General features: G+C 36.7%; 4 protein-coding genes across 5 annotated transcripts; 2 read left to right on the top strand and 2 right to left on the bottom strand.

Moving 5' to 3' along the window:
- Nucleotides 1-3,498: 3,498 nt before the first annotated feature.
- Nucleotides 3,499-8,779, top strand: LOC147285726 (110 kDa U5 small nuclear ribonucleoprotein component CLO). Of its 2 annotated transcripts, none has more exons than XM_086243409.1 (11): nucleotides 3,499-3,635; nucleotides 3,851-4,609; nucleotides 4,754-4,822; nucleotides 4,945-6,138; nucleotides 6,311-6,409; nucleotides 6,493-6,651; nucleotides 6,850-6,935; nucleotides 7,014-7,212; nucleotides 7,667-7,777; nucleotides 8,132-8,338; nucleotides 8,553-8,779. In XM_086243409.1, exons 2-11 carry the CDS (start codon nucleotides 3,869-3,871, stop codon nucleotides 8,649-8,651), a joined length of 2,964 nt encoding a protein of 987 aa, XP_086099535.1. In that variant the 5' UTR covers nucleotides 3,499-3,635; nucleotides 3,851-3,868; the 3' UTR covers nucleotides 8,652-8,779. The 2 variants fall into 2 exon arrangements, with proteins under 2 accessions (XP_086099535.1, XP_086099534.1); XM_086243408.1 differs by having other exon boundaries at nucleotides 3,525-3,635; nucleotides 3,859-4,609.
- Nucleotides 8,780-9,294: 515 nt separating this feature from the next.
- Nucleotides 9,295-12,022, top strand: G3PP5 (Major facilitator superfamily protein). The gene is made up of 2 exons (XM_086243410.1): nucleotides 9,295-10,832; nucleotides 11,257-12,022. Exons 1-2 carry the CDS (start codon nucleotides 9,872-9,874, stop codon nucleotides 11,799-11,801), a joined length of 1,506 nt encoding a protein of 501 aa, XP_086099536.1. The 5' UTR covers nucleotides 9,295-9,871; the 3' UTR covers nucleotides 11,802-12,022.
- A 611-nt stretch (nucleotides 12,023-12,633) lies between these two features.
- On the bottom strand, nucleotides 12,634-15,714 carry LOC147285724 (putative protein phosphatase 2C 27). The gene is made up of 4 exons (XM_086243556.1): nucleotides 15,391-15,714; nucleotides 14,463-14,660; nucleotides 14,084-14,295; nucleotides 12,634-13,609 (listed from the first exon to the last, which is right to left on the bottom strand). Exons 1-4 carry the CDS (start codon nucleotides 15,586-15,588, stop codon nucleotides 13,048-13,050), a joined length of 1,170 nt encoding a protein of 389 aa, XP_086099682.1. The 5' UTR covers nucleotides 15,589-15,714; the 3' UTR covers nucleotides 12,634-13,047.
- A 2,893-nt stretch (nucleotides 15,715-18,607) lies between these two features.
- Nucleotides 18,608-20,406, bottom strand: LOC147285723 (small ribosomal subunit protein uS17-like). The gene is made up of 6 exons (XM_086243130.1): nucleotides 20,257-20,406; nucleotides 20,106-20,146; nucleotides 19,853-19,953; nucleotides 19,229-19,373; nucleotides 19,023-19,112; nucleotides 18,608-18,909 (listed from the first exon to the last, which is right to left on the bottom strand). The coding sequence occupies exons 1-6, from the start codon at nucleotides 20,266-20,268 to the stop codon at nucleotides 18,819-18,821; spliced, it is 480 nt and encodes a 159-aa protein (XP_086099256.1). The 5' UTR covers nucleotides 20,269-20,406; the 3' UTR covers nucleotides 18,608-18,818.
- Between the last annotated feature and the right edge of the window lie 667 nt (nucleotides 20,407-21,073).

Here is a 21,073-nt window from a genome sequence, read left to right as displayed (position 1 = left end):
CTTGTCCTATAATATAAATCTAAGCAGAAGATTTGGATCTGCATGTGGTTCCCTTTCAAGGATCGAGGTTAATTTTCATTAATTTTGTTCACTTTTTTCAGACCAATTAAATTAACAATTAGAATAATGAACATTGGCACAAAAGCTTTTCTCATAACTGAAGTTAAGAAGAGGCTCAGTTCGATCATAAGTAAGCTTCAATAGTGCAGTTTGAAAGGTGTGGCATGATCATAATGAATCTGAAGAGTTCTTGATTGATCCATGAATTGTAGGTATTCACCTAACAAAAACAACCATGGGTCTGACTTGCAGTTGTCGAAGATGATGGACACGCGTTTCCCTCTACAGAGATGAAACACCATGCATGCATGCCTAGCCTCTATCCTTTAGCCACGTTTGAAGTTCCTACCCAAAATATCCAAAAAAAGTAAAAACATCACCTTTTATCCACTCCTATAAAGTAATCTACAACATACCCTCCTCTTCACCACAACATATAGCTAGCCTTAAACAATTAAGCAGGAAATTAGTTCAAGAGTTGAAGAAGATCGAGCAGCAACAAGAGATCGACAAGTGATAAAATGCCTGACCACCAGCCTCCACCACCCCAAGGCCAAGCGCCGCCTCCAGGTCCGGCACATCAGGAGCCTCCTCCACAGCATGGCCAAGCGCCGCCTCCAGGTCCGGCACATCCCCAGGGCCCTCCTGAACCCCACAAGCCACGTGATCCACACGGACCACGCCCATGATCATCTTATATATATATATATTACCATATGTGGCATATATCGTAATTAAGAATGTAATTTTCAGTTTTATTAAGTTACTGGGTTTGCTAAGCTAGCTTGCTAGCTCTCATCATGCATATTGTAATGACTAAGATACGATCATCACTATGTACCCAAAAAAATATATGCTGATTATATAAAATAAGATGAGTTTGTGGTTAATATTATTGCAAATTAAGTCATTCCACTCCTTATTTTATATTTTTAATTAACTACGTACAGCAACAAGTGAATAAACTAAGTCCATAACATTACTCATGATCAGTTGGGCTATAGCTTCTGAAGTATGGTCCCGAGAAGGACTTACCTGCAACGCAGGTATGCCAACTGCTATCCGCTCTTTTCTTCAATCTTTATTTTTCTCACTAATATAAAATTTTTCTCTCTAATTGATATAACACATATCCTTATAATATAATATGATAGAAACAAGTAAGTTATTCTCGTCCTTTCTCCTAAAAAATAATATATCCTTGCCAATCTTTCTTGAAAACGATCATAGATATCGTCCCAATAATTTTTGTGATCTATAAAAGTTAAAGTAATGTAGCCGATCGATCTTGTGGTTGTCCTAACGCAGAAGCATAACCACACAAAATGGGAAGAGAAAAACAAAAATCCTCAGTGCATGATACACATGTCACAAATATCTATCCTAGCTACCATTATTAATAGTTTTAATTATTTATGTTTTCTTTTTCAAAAGAAGCTAAATTTAATTTGTCATTTAGCCTTTTTTTCATTGGCCAGATAGACATAATGTTTTATGTGCCACATGTGAGGATAATGTCAACATTGCTTTAGCTTCTAGTCTTCTACCGACACTATTGTGCTATAAATATTTCATCACATACAGTTCGCCACATCAAGAACTAGTGTTAACAAGTAAAGAAGTGAAGAAGAAACAGAGTACGAGAAACAAGTAGTCTCTGCAACTGCAAGAAGATGGACCGCCCTCGAGGACCTCCGCCACCGCAAGACCATGGGCCGCCTCACCATGGGCCACCACCCGGCGGCCCTCCTGGTCCTCCTGGTCCTCCTCATCATGATCCCGGCCATCCTCCAGGTCCAGGTCCCCAAGGTCCTCCAGGAGGTCCAGGTCCTCACGGGCCTCCCGGTGGACCAGAACACCATGGGCCTCCAGGTGGACCAGGCCCTCATGGACATGGTGGTCGCTGCTAAATTGCTAATCATCAAGACTTACCGTCACCATGTAGTACCTATGAGTAATTAGCTAAATTTAGTACAAAATAAGTTTAATAATATATGCTAATGTTGTGCTAATTACTCATGTCTGTAATATGCAATATATATGGTACTGATAATAACAATAAAATGGAGCAACATATTTATATGGTGCTCTTCTTTGCTCTCTAGTGCTTTGTATATATATATATATATATATGTGATTTCCCATCCTCCATCTATCCTATTCCGTTTTTCAATTATTAGAAAGGAGAAGTACTGGCATAACGTGAGGGTGAGCAGAATTATTATTTAATATATAGATCTAGACTCTAGAGTATTCGAGATTTTATCAAGTCTATGATCACAGAAATGAAATGATATAACAAAAGAATAACTTAAATGTTATTGAAAATGTTTTTCAAACAAAAATAAAATTTAAATGCTTTGACATCCTAGTGAGAATGTTTTGCAAAGAAAATAAGAAATATTATAACTATATATGTACAATCATGCGAAACAGACAACCATTGCACACACAGCATGGGAGATTTGAATTATCTGTTTTCTTTGTCTTTATTTGTTCGATTATAACTTTATAATATACAAGGATTTATGTAATTTCACTTAAATTTAATTAAAAAGTGCTACACATCTATTTTATTTTTTCTTCTAAAAAATTTTTATTTTATTTTTCATAGAATATCTTTGGATAATAATTGCATGATTTTAAATACATGTCTAATATTATAAAAAAAAAAAAACAAAGAAAAAACGAGTAGAGAATTAGAATACTTCCCAATACTCTTGTAGATTACACTATTCAAGAAGAGAGGATCCAAATCAACGAAAGGATTGACAAATTACAAGAAACAATGAATTGACAATCAACGAGCAATTAATGAATGTGGTTGTAATAAATTAATAATGGTGGTGATAAATTAATAACTCCATCTGTACTATTATAACAAGAAATTTGGTCCCTTATTGTATGAGAAATATCAATTATATACCTCTATACTCATAAAATAATTTTACCAATTAACTATTTAGTTTAGTAGTATTTTTCTTTGATCCTAAATTCGAATATCTCACCCTAAATAAGAAAATATTAAATATTTTGAATAACTGATTTAAAACTTAAAGTTATTACAGTAATTACACATCACCTCTCTCTCACTTATATTTTCATGATATCCATAGCTCTCCAATAATCCAATTTTTACAAGAAATCCACACCATATAATATTATAATACCCAATATCTTATCACCTTTACACTAGATTTTAATATTAATTGAACATAAATATGCCACTTATATCATAATTTTTTAATTTATAGTGCCATTTAGCGTTGTATATTTTCTATTAAAAAGAAATAAAAAGTATTCTATAAATCTCATTGTCTGCTTGGACTCTAGTCTCTTTACGCCCCCGAAGAAGCCCATAATAAATGGAACTCCAAAACTAAAGGCCCAATCACGTTCTCTCAGCAAGGGTCCAGGCCCAGTAAAGTACCACTTTGCATGACAACAGGAGAGAAGCCTAGACGCTCTAAACGACTAGGCGCACACCGCCAAGGCAAAGAACCCCTCTATAAACCCTCTCTCACTCTCAACAGTGTTGGCGTTGGTGTCTCTCTGCCCTAGAAGCTTCACTTCCGGTACGTCCTTCCTTTGCTTCACATTTTCACTTATATATATTTGTATGCAATTATATTTGAACCCTGTTGCAAGATTTCCTAAATTTCAAAACCCATCTGGTTCTTCTGTTAATTTGAAAAAATCAAGAGCACCAACTTGTTTGATACCGAATTCGTAGAAACCCACTTGAGTTTAGTGGCTGTACTGGTGCACAGTGACCTAATAAGTTGTATAGAATTGCAGATTTGGTAAAATGGATGACAGTCTATACGATGAGTTTGGGAACTACATAGGCCCCGAAATTGAGTCTGACCAAGAGAGTGATAGAGAGGATGAAGATGAAGAGCTTCCAGATAGGCATGAAGAGGGGGCTGCATCAGATGGTGAGGATGCAGCTGCTGGTTCCAATGGGTGGCTAGCTGCCCCCAGTGATGTTGATATGGATAACCAGGTTGTCCTTGCTGAGGACAAAAAATACTATCCCACCGCTGAAGAGGTTTATGGTGAAGATGTGGAGACCTTGGTTATGGATGAAGATGCACAACCCCTTGAACAACCCATTATCAAACCGGTTAGGAATATCAAGTTTGAGGTTGGCGTCAAGGATTCTTCGACCTATGTGTCGACCCAATTCCTTGTGGGTCTCATGTCGAACCCCTCTCTGGTTCGAAATGTTGCGCTTGTGGGGCACTTGCAGCATGGGAAGACGGTGTTCATGGATATGTTGGTTGAGCAGACCCATCATATGTCCACTTTTGATACAAATAGTGATAAACACGTGAGGTACACAGATACAAGGATTGATGAGCAAGAGAGAAGAATATCTATTAAAGCAGTTCCCATGTCACTTGTACTTGAGGATAGCAATTCTAAATCGTACCTGTGCAACATCATGGATACGCCTGGCCATGTCAACTTCTCTGATGAAATGACTGCTGCCCTCAGGCTTGCTGATGGTGCTGTCTTGGTCGTGGATGCTGCCGAAGGAATGATGGTAAGTAACCGAAATTTTGATCCAAATGACTATTCCATAGATTGAAGAATCTCATAACTGTCATATAGCACTGCCTTATCTGTAGAATAATGTCTGAACAGGATATACTACTTGCTTATAAAATTTTATGATTCTGATGAACAGGTAAATACTGAGAGGGCTATACGCCATGCAATCCAAGATCACTTTCCGATTGTGGTTGTAATAAACAAGGTATATTTTTCTTATTATGGGGCTGCTTTGTTTATCATTTTATTTCAGTTTGATCATTCTATGCGTTAGTACTTCCATTAACTACCCTGTTATTCTTATTAACATGAATTTTCATTTCAAAGGTCGATAGATTGATAACAGAACTGAAATTGCCCCCAAGGGATGCTTACTTTAAGCTAAGGCATACTCTGGAAGTCATTAATAACCACATAACTGCTGCTTCTTCAACTGCTGGCAATGTGCAACTTATTGATCCTGTTGCCGGGAATGTTTGCTTTGCAAGTGCTACCGCGGGATGGTCATTCACATTGCAATCCTTTTCAAAGCTATATCTTAAACTCCATGGGATCCCTTTTGATTCAGATAAGTTTGCTTCTCGTCTTTGGGGAGATATGTACTATCATCCGGATGACAGGGCTTTTAGGAGAAAACCCCCTGCCGGTGGAGGAGAAAGGTCATTTGTCCAGTTTGTTCTTGAACCCATGTATAAAATTTATAGCCAGGTGATTGGAGAACATAAAAAGAGTGTGGAGGCAACTCTTGCAGAATTTGGTGTCACACTTAGCAATGCAGCTTACAAATTGAATGTTAGACCTCTGTTGAGGTTGGCTTGTAGCTCAGTTTTTGGATCTGCCTCGGGCTTCACTGATATGCTGGTTCAACATATTCCTTCCCCTAAAGATGCTGCAACTAGGAAAGTCGACCATACATACACTGGACCAAAGGACTCTTTGATTTACAAGGCCATGAAAAATTGTGATCCTGATGGGCCTCTGATGGTAAATGTGACCAAATTGTATCCGAAGTCCGACTGTAGTGTGTTTGATGCATTCGGTAGGGTTTATAGTGGCAAGATTCAGACAGGGCAGACTGTACGTGTATTAGGAGAAGGCTATTCACCGGAGGATGAGGAGGACATGACAGTCAAAGAAGTGACAAAATTATGGCTTTATCAAGCTCGAGATAGGGTACCAATAGCTGAGGCTCCTCCTGGTACTTGGGTCCTTATTGAAGGTGTGGACGCCTCAATTATGAAAACTGCTACTCTCTGTAATGAGAATTATGATGAGGATGCTTACATATTCCGTCCTCTTCAGTTCAATACTCTCCCTGTTGTGAAAACAGCGACTGAACCTCTAAATCCAAGTGAGTTGCCAAAAATGGTGGAGGGTCTTAGAAAGATTAGCAAGAGTTATCCTCTTGCCATCACTAAAGTTGAGGAGTCTGGGGAGCACACAATCTTAGGTACAGGAGAACTGTACTTGGATTCCATCATGAAGGACCTTAGAGAGCTCTATTCTGAAGTAGAAGTCAAGGTATCTCAGACTTCCCATTCTTTCTTCACTTTATCTTACATACTTTTTTTCCCTTCTTAAACATATCAAACTAAGCTTTCTTGGGTTTTTTTTTTTTTTTTTTTTTTTTTGAGGGATGAATTTTTCTGTTGATGGATATGCATTTGTCTTATATAATTCACTTACAATGTAGGTTGCGGATCCTGTTGTTTCATTCTGTGAAACAGTGGTGGAGTCTTCATCAATGAAATGTTTTGCTGAAACACCCAACAAGAAGAATAAAATAACTATGGTAGGAAGCAATCTAATCTTCAGAAATTATGTGATTCAATTTTTAAATTATAACTGCCTAAAAAACCTTTTGTACATTTGTAGATTGCAGAGCCATTAGAGAGAGGACTTGCAGAGGACATTGAGAATGGAGTTGTAAGCATTGATTGGTCTCGGAAGGATATAGGTAATTTCTTCCAGACAAGATACGAGTGGGATGTTCTTGCTGCACGGTCCATATGGGCATTTGGCCCTGATAAGCAGGTAATACTAATACACATATCATAAGCTACATGTAACAATATCATGGTTATGAAGTTTTTTATTGTCCTTGGTACTCTGTTAATCCTAATGGTTATGTTACAAAAATAACTTATATATCTTCATCTCCCCTTCCGAATCCCTTTCCTTAAATTATAGTATAAATTTCATGCTTTATTTGATAAAAGCTTATATGTGCAGGGACCTAACATTCTATTAGACGACACACTTTCAACTGAAGTTGACAAGAGCTTGCTGAATGCTGTGAAGGATTCCATTGTTCAAGGGTAAATGACATAAATTCTTGTTCTTTTTGCCCCGTATTGTGTTTAGTTTACAGCCAACCATAATGTTATTGTGGACAGGTTTCAGTGGGGTGCTCGAGAAGGACCCCTTTGTGATGAACCCATCAGAAATGTAAAGTTCAAAATAGTTGATGCAAGGATTGCATCTGAGCCATTACATCGTGGATCTGGTCAGATCATTCCCACATCTCGACGTGTGGCCTATTCATCTTTCCTAATGGCAACCCCGCGGCTTATGGAGCCAGTATATTACGTGGAGGTAAATCCTTGCTCCTTTGTTTAGATCACAATTAGATTGACTTTCAAGGAAGATTATTCAAGTGGCAGATTTATTTTGATGTAAATGAGGACCATCATGTTGATTAATGTAACAAGTGTGGATAAGAAAGCTGAAGAAGCTGCTCACTTTTAGTAGCAATAATCAGTTTTGGAATCTCATTCTTTTACACTTTTATTCTTTTGAAGTCAAAATATAATTTCTTAAAGTAAAGTAAACCTGGGTAAATTTTGTTGTTCTGCTGTTTTATTTATATATTTTGGCCTACCGGACAGAGGTGAAACAAAACAAGTTATTTCTTTAAACAGTTCTTTGTCAAAGCTACAGTAATGATCTATTTATTTGATTTTTTCTTTTAGATATTGCTTAATATCATGGATCTTGAATTAGGGGCTGTACTCTGATTTCTGATTAATTTGTGATGCTGTTGTTTCAGATACAAACGCCAATCGACTGTGTTTCTGCAATCTACACTGTTTTATCTCGCAGGCGTGGACATGTTACTGCTGATGTTCCTCAACCTGGGACCCCAGCTTATATCGTTAAGGTTTGGTGGCTGAACTTTGTTTGTGTAGAGTTCCAATTACATTCTGCTGGTCTTGGGTTTTATCATGAGAGTGAAGACTATTGCTAACAAGTGTGTCAATTGGATAATTTAGAGTTTTCGCTGAATGGGGAACTTAACATGAAAACATAGACTACTTTCTTAAATATTGTACAATTTTAAAAGCTGGGGTACAATTAACCTTGTGGATTATAACTTTATGCCTAAAATACCTAATCTCACTGTCATGGAAAATTCATTAAGCTTAAATTTGTCTTTATTGTACATAAGATTAACCTATATACATATGTGCTTATATTTATTTTCATTCCTTTTTTCTTTTCCATTGAAATTCAGGCATTTTTACCAGTGATAGAATCTTTTGGTTTTGAGACGGACTTGAGGTACCATACTCAAGGACAAGCATTCTGCCTCTCAGTGTTTGATCATTGGGCTATAGTTCCTGGGGATCCTCTTGACAAGAGTATCGTTCTGCGGCCACTTGAACCTGCCCCAATTCAGCACCTGGCTCGTGAGTTTATGGTCAAGACGAGGCGTAGAAAGGTATGAGCTTCCTGTTCTCTCTCTCTCTCTCTCTCTCTCTCTCTCTCTCTCACACACACACACACACGTGCCTGTTTGTGCCTCTAGAAAAGTTTGAGCATGCTAATTTTCCTTCCCAAGCATATGCACTGCTGCTATTGACAATTCACAAAATGTGGAAGAAAACCTAAATCAAGGCATATAAATATGTTGGGTTTTTTGTTGAATTTGGCAGGGAATGAGTGAGGATGTGAGCATCAACAAATTTTTCGATGAGGCCATGATGGTTGAACTGGCTCAGCAAGCAGCTGATCTTCATCAGCAAATGATATGATAGTGGCTTCATTATATGGTGTCCACATATCCTAAATTGAGGGAGGAGGTTGTAGGCAATTTTAATAGGATGAAAACCAACATGGAAAAAATATATTAATCTTGAGCTTATAATATTGACATCCCATCTCCTAGCTCTACATCCAGTGCCTTTGAACAGAAGCGGTGGGTTTTGTTGTCTTTTTTTTAACAAAAGAAATGGGTGTGTGCAAAAATGAGTAAAATTTAGAGTTATAACTTTCGGATGTCATCCTACTCCTGTGATTGTTGTATTGTATCCAATATTTTTCTAGTCTTTTTAATTTCGTAGAAAAATTGATGTAACCACTACTGCAAAGGTGCACTGTAGTTTTGAGATTTTCTGAACTGTAATGTCATTCGGGCGTCATTTTTTGCTAGAATGGTTGAATTTGTAGAACAAAAACTTGTAACATTGAGACTATTCTGTCTAATTGATTTTGCATCTTAAATCTATGGATATAAGGGATTTCCCAAAAGCATTTTCCAGGAAATGAAAACTTAGGTAAAAAAATTGAAAAAAAAATCTCACACATCCCATAATAAAATTGAATAATTTATTTTTTCTCACTGCCCTCTTCATGGTTCCAACAGTAATAAAAGACGATCTTTTTAACCACGGAAAACAAATTGTCTTATTTATTTATTTCGACCATGGCTTTCAATTTTCATGAACAGTGGTCATGGATTATGGTTAAAATAAAATTTCCACAAATAAATATTTATTTATGAAAATGTTTACATATATTTATTTGAAATTATTTTCAATAATAAATTTTTTTATTGATTGACTGGGAGGAGCAATTTTCAATAAGACTGAGAGAAGCTAACTACCAGATAATTGACATCCGAAGCAACCCAACTTCCTTTTCTTTTTCTTTTTAATTTAATAGGAAACATTTGACATGACATTACCAGGAAGGCCTCATTTTTCTTTGAATCTTGTGGCCTTCTTCAATACAGACCTGAAATTATTATTATTTCTTTGTATAGAATTTTGTACGCATTTGGGTATTGGATCACACAAAGCAATCTCCATAACCCTAAACCTAGCTTCATCCCCTTCTTCCCCTCTGCTACAATTAAAGCTTGATAAGAAAAATTCAGGTAAAATTTTAGGGTTTTGTTCATTTTTCATTTCCTTTTCAGTTAGTGAATTCTTTGTTGTGTACACTAATTGCAACATATTGAGCTCAATACACAATGCAATCCAAAACCCCAACCCTAGCTCCAGCTCTCAATTTCTTCCCAACCCTCAAACCTCCTCACAAAACCCTAGCTTTTCACCAAATCTTAGTCCTCATCATCACTTTCCTTGCCTATGCTTCCTTCCACGCCTCTAGAAAGCCCCCAAGCATCGTCAAGAGCGTGCTTGGACCTACCATGCAGTCCAATTCGAGCTCAGTCGATACTGGGTGGGATCCGTTTAATGGTCCCCAAGGGACCCACCGGCTAGGAGAGCTTGATCTCGCATTTCTTTCTGCGTATTCGATTGGAATGTATTTTGCAGGGCATGTGGGTGATCGGATTGATTTGAGGTTGTTCCTTGTGTTTGGGATGATGTGTAGTGGCATTTTAACAATCATTTTTGGGTTAGGGTATTGGTTCAATGTTCATGTGTTGGGGTACTTTATGGCTGTTCAAGTTATTTGTGGGTTGGTTCAGTCAATTGGGTGGCCTTGTGTGGTGGCAGTTGTGGGAAACTGGTTTGAGAAAGGAAAGAGGGGATTAATAATGGGGGTGTGGAGTTCGCATACCTCAGTTGGGAACATTATCGGGTCAGTTGTGGCGTCGGCGGTTTTGGAATTTGGATGGGGTTGGTCCTTTGTGGTGCCTGGGGTTTTGGTGATTTTGGTTGGCATTTTGGTGTTTTTGTTTCTTCCTGTGAGTCCGGAAGATTTGGGATTTGAGCTTCCGGGAAAGGAGATTCAGATGGCCGTGGAGGTTAATGGTGTAGAAAATTTGGAGGAGAAAGTGGAAACAGAGGAAGCAGGGCTTCTTGGAACAGAAAATGTAGATGCGAATGCAGGCTCTGTGGCTGCTATTGGGTTTTTGGAGGCATGGAGGCTACCAGGTGTGGCACCATTTGCTTTCTGCCTCTTCTTTTCGAAGCTGGTGTCATACACTTTTCTGTACTGGTTACCCTTCTACATAAGACACACAGGTACTTCTTCCGCTTAGATTTTATTTTTATATATGATTTCACTACTGAATTTTGTTGGGGTTTCATGCTTCAGTTCGTTGTTCAAATACACCATCATGGATTATCATGAGGAAATTTCTTTATCACATATGATCAAGGGCATTTAAAATTGAACGCATAAGGATAGTTATATGCTCTTCATTGTGGTAGTGCCTATATTAGTGTTTTTTTTTTTTTTGGGAACACAAATAATTGCCCTCTCAGGATAGTACATTTGTATTCTACAATTAAGAATATTGGCTGATTCCTGTGGAGCCATTTCTTTTGTATAAAATGCTAAATGGATTAAAAACAATCTATTTCCATGGGTGGTCAAGCCACCTAGTGTAGTTTAAGGTTTCATGAACTTCTCATATTCATTATAAATGTTGTTTCATTCTTGTAGCTGTTGCTGGGGTGCATTTGTCACACAAAACTGCTGGGAACCTTTCAACCATATTTGATTTTGGAGGAGTCTTTGGTGGAATTTTAGCAGGATTGGTATCTGATATGATTGAAGCTCGGGCTGTTACGTCAATTGCATTTTTGTTGCTTTCAGTTCCAGCCCTTGTTTTCTACCGGGTTTATGGAAGCCTATCTATGGTTGCCAACATTCTTTTAATGTTTTTTTCCGGGTTGCTGGTGAATGGTCCATATTCCCTTATTACTACAGCCGTGGCTGCTGATCTTGGTACCCAGTCCTTGATCAGAGGAAATTCCCGGGCATTAGCCACTGTAACTGCCATTATAGATGGTACAGGGTCTGTTGGGGCAGCTATTGGCCCACTTTTGGCAGGGTATATATCTACCAGGGGATGGAACAGTGTATTTTTTATGCTAATTCTTTCTATTTTTTTTGCAACTTTGTTTCTGATTCGCATTGCGAGAACTGAGATTAAAGGAAAGTTGAACGAGGGAAAATGGTTTTGGTATAGCATAGGCACACATTGATTGAGATTTTCTCAAGGCATAATTTTTATATGCCTTTTTTGTCCTGCCAGTAAAGTGGATTTCATGTAGAGAGAGCATAATGGTGAGAACTAGTCATCATCATCATCTGTGTATCTGTGTATCTTTGTATCTCATTCATTATTCCCAGTGTTTGGGTTTCTTACACATGTAAAAAAACTATTGATTCTTTATAAACTACCTTCAATGTTTGGTTTTGTTTTCTTCTCCCTGCCCTCTCTTGAGTCATAAATGGTTTCTATTCTTCTTGCCTGCAAATTCATTCATAAATCTGTATTGTAATATTCTCAAATTGTCTCACATTATCAGAAAGCGAAATGGTTTATTCCGGTAGGTCAAATTCAAGTTGCATGGTGCAGTGGCACTCTTTGAAGAAACAAATGTATTAGTGCCTTCGAGCTGCTAATTTAAATTATGTGCCACCACTAGCATCACAATCCTATGTTCCATTGCTGGCTTTTCTGGGTAGTTTACATACAAAAACCAGCAGGATGATAATAAAACTGCAAAATAAGACATTTCGGACAAAATCAAGGGCAAAGAGGAACGGTCACTACTAAAGCGAGAAACTCAGAGTTTGGACTTTGTATAACAATAATATTAACAATTACAAACAACTACCCCTCGAGAATAATAATGATGCTAAATGTATTAACATTAGTTAATTAGGAGTTTCGTTCATTGCCATTTTCTTAAATTTCTTACGAATTAAACTGCCATGATCTTAATCTTCTTTGCACAATAGGGTGGCCTAGCTACAAGAGCAATTTTGACATGGTGGGCTATTTTTGTTTAAAAGAAAAACAAGAATATGTGACCAATTGTTTGAACAAAGGAACTTTTTTATTAAATAAAAAGAAAATATGTACACCATCTGCATATACCTTGAAAGTACAATAGTAGAACAATCTCTACAAATATCAGACTTGCCTGGCTACCTCAGATATACAACACAATTCCTTTCCTCACACAAACTCTTAACTCCATTGTCTGCCAATAGGGTACCAATTGTTATTTCAAAACTTGGTAATAGGAATGTCTTCTGTATCCTTCTCATCTTCACTGGAACCAACTGGAGCACCAGACATAAAGAGGAAGCAAAGAGGCAGCCCCTTTCTGGATGAATATATATACAAAAACCAAACTCTATTCAATTGGCTAAGTATTCTTATTGACCAGTTCTAAGCTTTGCCTACCAGGGGAAGCGTCAACCAATAAACAAGTAATTCTATCCTTCTAAGAAGAATTTGAGATTCTGAAGTCCCTCAGCAGATATGCTTCGTCTGACTCGTGACCTCTCTACCACCACCTGTGGAGGTGGCTCCAAGTGGAAACTCACCATAACAAATGTCAAGTTATCAGTTGCTCCCCGCTTTACTGCCTCCTCTACTATTTGCTTACAGCACAGCTTCACATCATTGTGCTCTTGAAGTTTCCTTCGAGCAAAATCTACAGCATTTTGGCTGGTGAACACATCCCATATTCCATCACTACCAATGATCAAAAATTCATCATCCTTGGTCAGTGTCATCAATTTAAGTTCTGGTTCAGCACTCAAGGGTCCTCCCCTTTCACCCACATCCTTCATTCCTTCAAGATGCCAATCACCTAATGCACGGGTGACACCTAACTGACCATTCAGATAACCATCATCAACATATCCACCCAAGGACTCAATCCGCATCCTTTCTTTTATGCAGCAGGGCCTATGATCTTTTGACATTTCTATAGCTGCTCCACATCGCGACAATACAGCCCGGCAATCTCCAGCATTTGCCACAAGCAAAGACCTGTCCAAATAATATTTTTTAGGCACAGCAGACTGATTATCACAACAAAAAGGTCTGATAAAAACAAACTACGCATTCTCAAGAACTGGGCATGAGAGGAGGCCAAAAGTGCATAGATGTAATAAAATGAACTCAAATGGGGGGATATAGGGCGTGGTATGTCTGAGCCTTAATGATCAACTCAGTCTTCAGTCTCACCAACCCCTAGTTGCAACCTATATCGGGTCACAGTCACACAACATCAGTTTTCTTTACTATTGTCATGTTTTTGTTATCTTCATCCAATGGCTGTAATTCACTCTTCAGCATAACGCCACATGAATGGACTGATTACTTTTTCTCTTATTCTTTAATCCATGACCAAGACTTGCAGTAACAGATTATTCAAGACACCCAAATATCATTGCAAGAAAGAGTTCAGTTGCAGTGATTATAAATGATAACCAACCAACACTGAAAGGAAGAGTTCCTTACCTCCCAAATATCATTGCAGTGAGTGCAGTTGTGCCAGAAGCAAGGGAAGACTCAAGAGAGCATGTCTTCGAAAATGCAGCATCTGTCTCCATAAATGACCTTGTTATCACCTTTTCAAGCTCTAAAGGAAAGTCAGCATCCTCAACAATGACTCTTGGCAAATTGTCACGAACAAATTGTGCTGCATCCTTTCCTCCGTGACCATCAAATACCTGTTTATTCAAATTGCCATTTGCATCATTAAAATCTGAAAATAAAAAGTCTAAACCATTTTGTATGTGTGCTTTCCTGGATTAACAATGAAATGCGTGAGAAGCATTGAGAGAGTGTGAGTTGTTGGAAACCGAAGAAGATCAACATAAAAGGTAAGAAAACTTACACCATAGAAGGAGATAGCTTCCTCACTGAGCAGATTATAACCAAACTTCTTAGCTAGGTCACTGATGCATATATGAGTATCCTCCATATGGGGACGACCCCCAATATCAGACCACTCTCCAGACCGAAGGGCAGGGACAAAATTTAGCAGACTCTTTTTGCTGTCTACCACCACTGTATCCTCACCTATGCTTTCTAACTAAAAACCCAACATAATGAAACCTGAATCAGAATGTGAAGGATAGCAAGTAAAAAAGACCAGAAAGACTTCGGGAAAGTCAAGAAAGTAGGTAAGAAAAGTTTTATGATATCTGAGTAAAATATCTAAATTCTGCCCTGACAAATTGTTCTGCAACCAGAAAATGAACCTCAAATCAAAAGCACAAAATTTTACATATCACCTAAACATCAATGACATCAGGGTTCCCACAAAAGGGTGAGATATGAACTGCTAAGGCAGCAATAAACAATTTCAAGACACCTGTGACCCAAAATGAACTGAAAAAACAGCAGATCATGACTAAAAGAATAGGATGATTCAAGCTGAAAACTTTTCTATAGGATGCAGCAAAAGCGACTGACAACAGTGTAATTTAAAGTAGTATTGGAAAAATGAATTGAATAGTGCAGAGGTACTAATATGAAATTGTAATCACAACAGCCCAAATGATTGAGCAAAAGTCAAAGAGCAACAACTAACTAGGCCAAGACCAGCTACATACACTAAAGCCAATAATCAAAAGCTCAGAAAGGAAAATAATCAAGGAAAAAAGAAAAAGAGAAAGACCCGCAAAGAAAAAGTTACTATCAATCATCAATCACATAAGAAAACAGACCCAGAACTCAATTTTCACCAAAAGGGTCCTAAAAAGTTGCAAAATTGGGACAAACCCAATAAAGCTAAGCAGCCAAAGAAGAGGAATTCTTACATGAAATGAATTCAACATGGTGTTCTGATGACTGGAGCTCATCACAGGAGATTCCTTGTCCAAATTCTCCGTCTGGTTGCGCAAGATTTCACAATGCAAAGACCGGGGCTTGTTGTTGTTGTTCCTGTTGGTATTGATGTTATTATTCTCCATGTTCCCCATTTCTTGGCCAAGCTGTTCTGCGTCTATCAAACACATGCTTGTGATGAAAATGATAATGGCGGTGCTCTTTTCAGAGTGCTCAATTTGTCAACAAGTTGCTGAGGGAACCAAAAGGTAGCAGAAGGACAGAGAGAGAGAGAGAGAGAGAGAGAGAGAGAGAGAAAAAAAAAAAAAAAAAAAAAAAAAGAGAAACAAATTGGTTTCTCAAAAAGATTCTGAGAATATGTGAGTGGAATGGGGGCCTCTGTTTATAGTTGTAGTATTATCAGAGAGAGAGAGAGAGAGAGAGAGAGAGAGAGAGAGAGAGAGAGAGAGAGAGTAGGAATTCCAGATTTTTCTGTGAAAGCGTGGCCGAAAATCAGTTTGTTGGGTTCAATAATATTATTGTATATTTTCCTTTCATTATTTTCATTTTCAAATGCTGGTCTTGCTCTTGCTTATTATAATGGTCTAGTTTTTAACATAATTTGTCCCTAGTTATTATTAAAAAATTTCATTTAATTTCTTTTCCTTTTTTTTTCTCAAAATAAAGATTTTCGAAAATGACTTGCAAAAGTTATATTCACACATATTTTCTTCAATATATTGTATAGATTTTCGAAAATGGCTTTCAAATGATATGTGTTGGATGGAGGAGGGGCCAACTGGTTTTCTCCATGTATTGACTATTGAGCACATAAATCATCACATTACTGTAAATCAAATTTGGTAGACCTTTTTATTTCCAACTCACTTTCATAAATTTTGATAAGATAATTTGACTTTCTCAAATTTTAGGAATTTTTTTTCCATATTATAAGTTTGTGAATGAATTTCAAAATTAATGTACTATAAGACCGAAAAAAAAAAATAAATTAATGTAGTAATGTACTATACCTTCTTCAATATTTTTATCTACACATTTACAAATATGAATTTTATAAAACCAGTCAAATCTCTTATTTGAGGTTTCCTCGAAAAAACCAAAGCTGCCATATTTTGTGTTTAATTAATTAATATCTAAATTGTGTTGAGCAAACTATAGGGAGGAATGAGTCGAATGACTAATAATGAATACCACATCTAACAAAAAGGTTCCACTTTAAAATATCTCAACCACTAATAATCTAATTCTTTCATTTGATCTTAAGTTCTTAACCACGAAAAATATCACAGGCTTAATCATCCCTTTTGTCTTTTGACACGGAATTAGTAGATGCATTACTCATCTCCTTTTTGTTCACATTCATTCAGATTCACCCATCAGTTCATGTGAGAATTACTCCATATAACATTTTGACAAAATCGGTAATTTTATCAGGAAAACAAATCCCTTGTCACACAACTAAATCTATTCATAAAGTATCATTCTTTCTCTAGAGGGAATATCTGTATTTTAAAAAAAATTTGGATGCCGACATGGGGTAAACAGTGTGTCGACACAAAATTTCAAAACTAGTTGTAACATGTCATCTGTGGAATTTGGTGTCGACACACTGTCTACTCCATGTTGGCACTATATCGGCATTTGTAAATTTTGAAAAATATGGACATCTTCTCTAAAGAAAAATCCACAAAGTATTATGCCAATAACATTCTAAAAGTATTGAGTGCAAAAGAGACTAAATCCATTCACAAAGTATTATGCTCAATATTATCAATGGCAATGAATGAGGTATATGCTAATAATATAGCTATACATTGCTATGTGCATGCATGTGAATATGTGATATGTGATTGAATTTTATATAAATGACGTATAAAGAAATATTAATTGTTATGGAAAAATTATATGTAGCAGAAGCTCAAGGATGGGGTTGGGATAGTCTTCCAAGTTCCAAGAATATGCACAGCTACATATGCTGGGATTTGTTTCATTTCATGACTTTCATAAAACATAGGACAAACAAGCAGTCGGTTTACATATATATGTATTAAACATTATGTGATTAAGACTAAAAAAACACTTAAAACTAATATTATTAATTACTTACCAAAAAATTTAATATTTTTGACCTAATTATTTTCAGAATAATCCTCAAATTGATGGAAGATTATAGTGCCTCCACAATCTTCATACCCATAATTTGTCTCAAACCCAATAAGTTGACAGACAAGCTATATTTGGAAGTTTGTTTTGTTTTATTTAATTGGCAATAATTACCCCCAAAAAGTATGAAAGTGAAGTGAAGAAGATGTTCAATGGGAAAATGATGACGCAAGACAATGACATTAGATTTTTCTTTTAAGCTTTTCCACTTTTCACAATGACAAAGCCTCTCATGAAATATCTTACTTCTTTTTCTAGCAATATGGTGCCCTCAGGGCGACAGATACTGCTTCTTGTTCACGGGTCCAGCATAGCTTTGGTGCTCATCAAGCCAATTATGTTTTGCTTGCCTTTTGCTCATGTGAAAGGCTTCTACAAATACCAACCACTCTTTTCTGCAACTTGCCCACTATCACCATATTTTACATTTTAGGTAAATTATTTTCAAACTTATACTCACTGCAGTTTGTAATTTCACTGTCAAATTATTTTCAATTGGCCTCAAAATGCTTTAGTATAGAGTTGGAATTCGGTTTACCCAATTCATGTGTAATTAAGTTCCATCAGAAACTATTTATTGGTATTCCCAATTTTTCCTGATGTCATACTCTCATAAGCACTTTCTTGTTTTTTTAGCTAAGTCAAGCCAAGGAAAGAAAGGAGCTCTTTTTTGGACACTTTAATTGTTTTGTTGGCAACATTAATAATTTAATACAAACGAATCTTCGTAGTTGGCTGATTACCCAGCACAAGTGAGTGTGAGACCATCCCCCCCTCCTTATACGTGGCCTAATGTGAACCAGTTGATGGACCCCTGACGTGTCCTAATATTGTCCACGCGTAAGGTTTTCAGTAATGTATTTTTGGGCCCATGTAGTTGTGTTTTATATGTATTGGGCTAGCCTTGCTGTTAAGCCTTAAAGACTTTGTACTCATTGACTAAAGAGAAAGGGCCCCTAGTACTGTTCTACCTGGAGCCCATCCAGAATACCAAGCATGTCCATCCACAAAGACTATTGAGATAGATTGAAAAACAAAATGAAATAGATCATTTCTATTTTGATACCATGCAGACTTCAAAACTCCAAAATTTAACCAATACATCAAAAATTGAAGAGAGAAAATAAAGGGCAGCCACCACATTGTAACATTTTCTCAAGCTCTAACATAATTAATCAACTCGCCCAAAATCCAAAATGTCTACAGCACCAGCCTACCGTAAAAACCAGATACCAATTTAAATTCCAGCAAAGGCCTTTTTGCCACTACCAGAAGATCCGGCAGGAACCACCTTCAGCACGTTGAACCTCACAGTCTTGGACAAAGGCCTGGACATTGGGAAGGTAAAAAGATATAACAAAAGTGAGCATGCCTACATGTCAAATTATATTCATAATGAGAAGAGTAGTGAATAAGAGGACTTCTAAGAAAGAGATATGACCTGCACTGGCCAATGATAACATGATCTCCTTCTTTCACACGGAAGCACGGAGATATGTGCGCAGCAATGTTGGAGTGCCTCTTCTCATATCTTAAGAAGACAAAAAAATCAAACATGTTTTAGAACAATAAAAAGAGCATAATTTTTCCATGAAGACAACAATAGAATTTATAGAAAAGAAAAGAAATTGAATACAAAGATCATGCCTTTGGTATTTCTTGATATAATGTAGGTAATTCCTCCGGACAATGATGGTTTTATTCATCTTAGCACTATGGCAAGTGCCAGCTAAGATACGGCCCCTGATAGAAACATTTCCAGTGAATGGGCATTTCTTATCAATATAAGTCCCTGTAAGAAGCAAACAATGTAGCACTCATATTAGCAACTACAGTACTTCAACTTCTGAATAAATTAATCACAAGTAACCAAGCCTCCCAGTACAGCAGGAAAGAACAAAAACAAGCAGAAATGAGGCAAAAAAAACAGAGGGTAGGATTAACTCAACTTGGAGTAAAAATATGACAAAACTTTCATAGATCCCAAAAAGTGAAGCATTTCCAATAGAATTCATTCTCGCACAATTGCCTCTTAGTTTGCTTATTTCTTCTAAACAAAGGTAGTATATACACTAAGAAAAGCTATAGTTGCCTACCTTAAAGACTTCAATAATGCAATTCAACTATAAAAGAGGTATATACATACATACATTACAAATCAATAATCAAAATCCTAGTTCATATTCACAGTCCTTCATTACATGGCATAGCTTGAACCCTTGGCAAAAATATATACATCTATATAATATAAGGGGAGAGTGAGAGAGAGACCTTCAATGGCTTCCCTGGGGGTCTTGAAACTCAGCCCAATGCTCTTCCAGAAACGGTTACCTCCCTTTCCTGGTCTCTTCCCCTTCCCAGTTTTCTTCGAGCTAATTAATAAATTTTATTGCAAGAACAAAAAAATAATTATAGAAAAAAAAAGGCAAGTAAATACAACCCAAAAATAAAAGCATAACAATGCAATACAAGCACAACCAAAATCTTAATAGTAATAAAAAAAAAAATTTCTTCAATGAACTACCTTAAGAACACTTTGGGCTGCTTCAGAAACGCCTTCTCGGTCTGAAACCAAATATTTTTAAAAAAATTTTTTAAAAATACTGTTTGTAAGACATGAACACTAAAATCTCGGATGCAACAACAAGTAGAAAGGAGAGAGGAAAAGAACCAACCTGTTCCGCCATGACTGGTAGCTGTTGAGGAGTGAAGGTCTCTTTCAGAGGAGGCGACTTCGTTCAGAGGAGGCGCAGAAAACCCTAACTCAAGCTCCAGATACTCGTCTTGTATCACCTTATAAGGGAGGCCGCGATTCTTGTAGTTTGGGCCAGCTAAGCCGGGTCTTTATTTGGCCCAATTCTCCAAGGCTTTTGGTTTTTAAGTTTTTGTTTTAGTTTCCTTTTTTCTTTTTTTTTTTCTTTTTTTTTTTTTTTTTCTGACAAAGGCTTTTGTTAAATTTAAATTTTTCATACTTAATGTAATTTCTCACTATGTTTATCAGTAACCATGAATCGATGATACACCATCATCACATCATTCTAGTTAATTATAAGTTTAAAACTAGCATGTATAATGTATTATTACAAAAACTTAATACCGATGATATGTAGAATTGAATGAATAGTAATATAATCATGCATTGCATTGTGATGATAAAAAGAAGGGAAAATTATACAATGTAATATTACTATATGTATATATTTCTCATAATACTATATTTAGGTATCCAAAAGGCTCGTGTGAGACGTAACCTAACTGGTGATAGGCTTGGTTGGTAGAGATTAAGTTGCAAGAGATGATAGAGATTTAGAATGTAAAATGTGCACATCGAGTTTCTGACAACAAAAAATGGACATTACGTTGAAAATTCTTTGTTCAACTCATTTTCAATTTATCATGTCAATCAATATACTTGCAAAAACCGAAAAGCTTGATGGAGATAAGGCAGCTGCTTTTAAAATATTGTTTACATGATTTGCCTAAAGTAAACAA

This window comes from Dryas octopetala, chromosome 5 (assembly GCF_963921425.1).
Source record: "Dryas octopetala chromosome 5, drDryOcto1.1, whole genome shotgun sequence".
Classification (NCBI taxonomy): domain Eukaryota; kingdom Viridiplantae; phylum Streptophyta; class Magnoliopsida; order Rosales; family Rosaceae; genus Dryas; species Dryas octopetala.
Note: the sequence above shows the minus strand (reverse complement) of the source record. Positions and strands in the feature narration are given on the sequence as shown.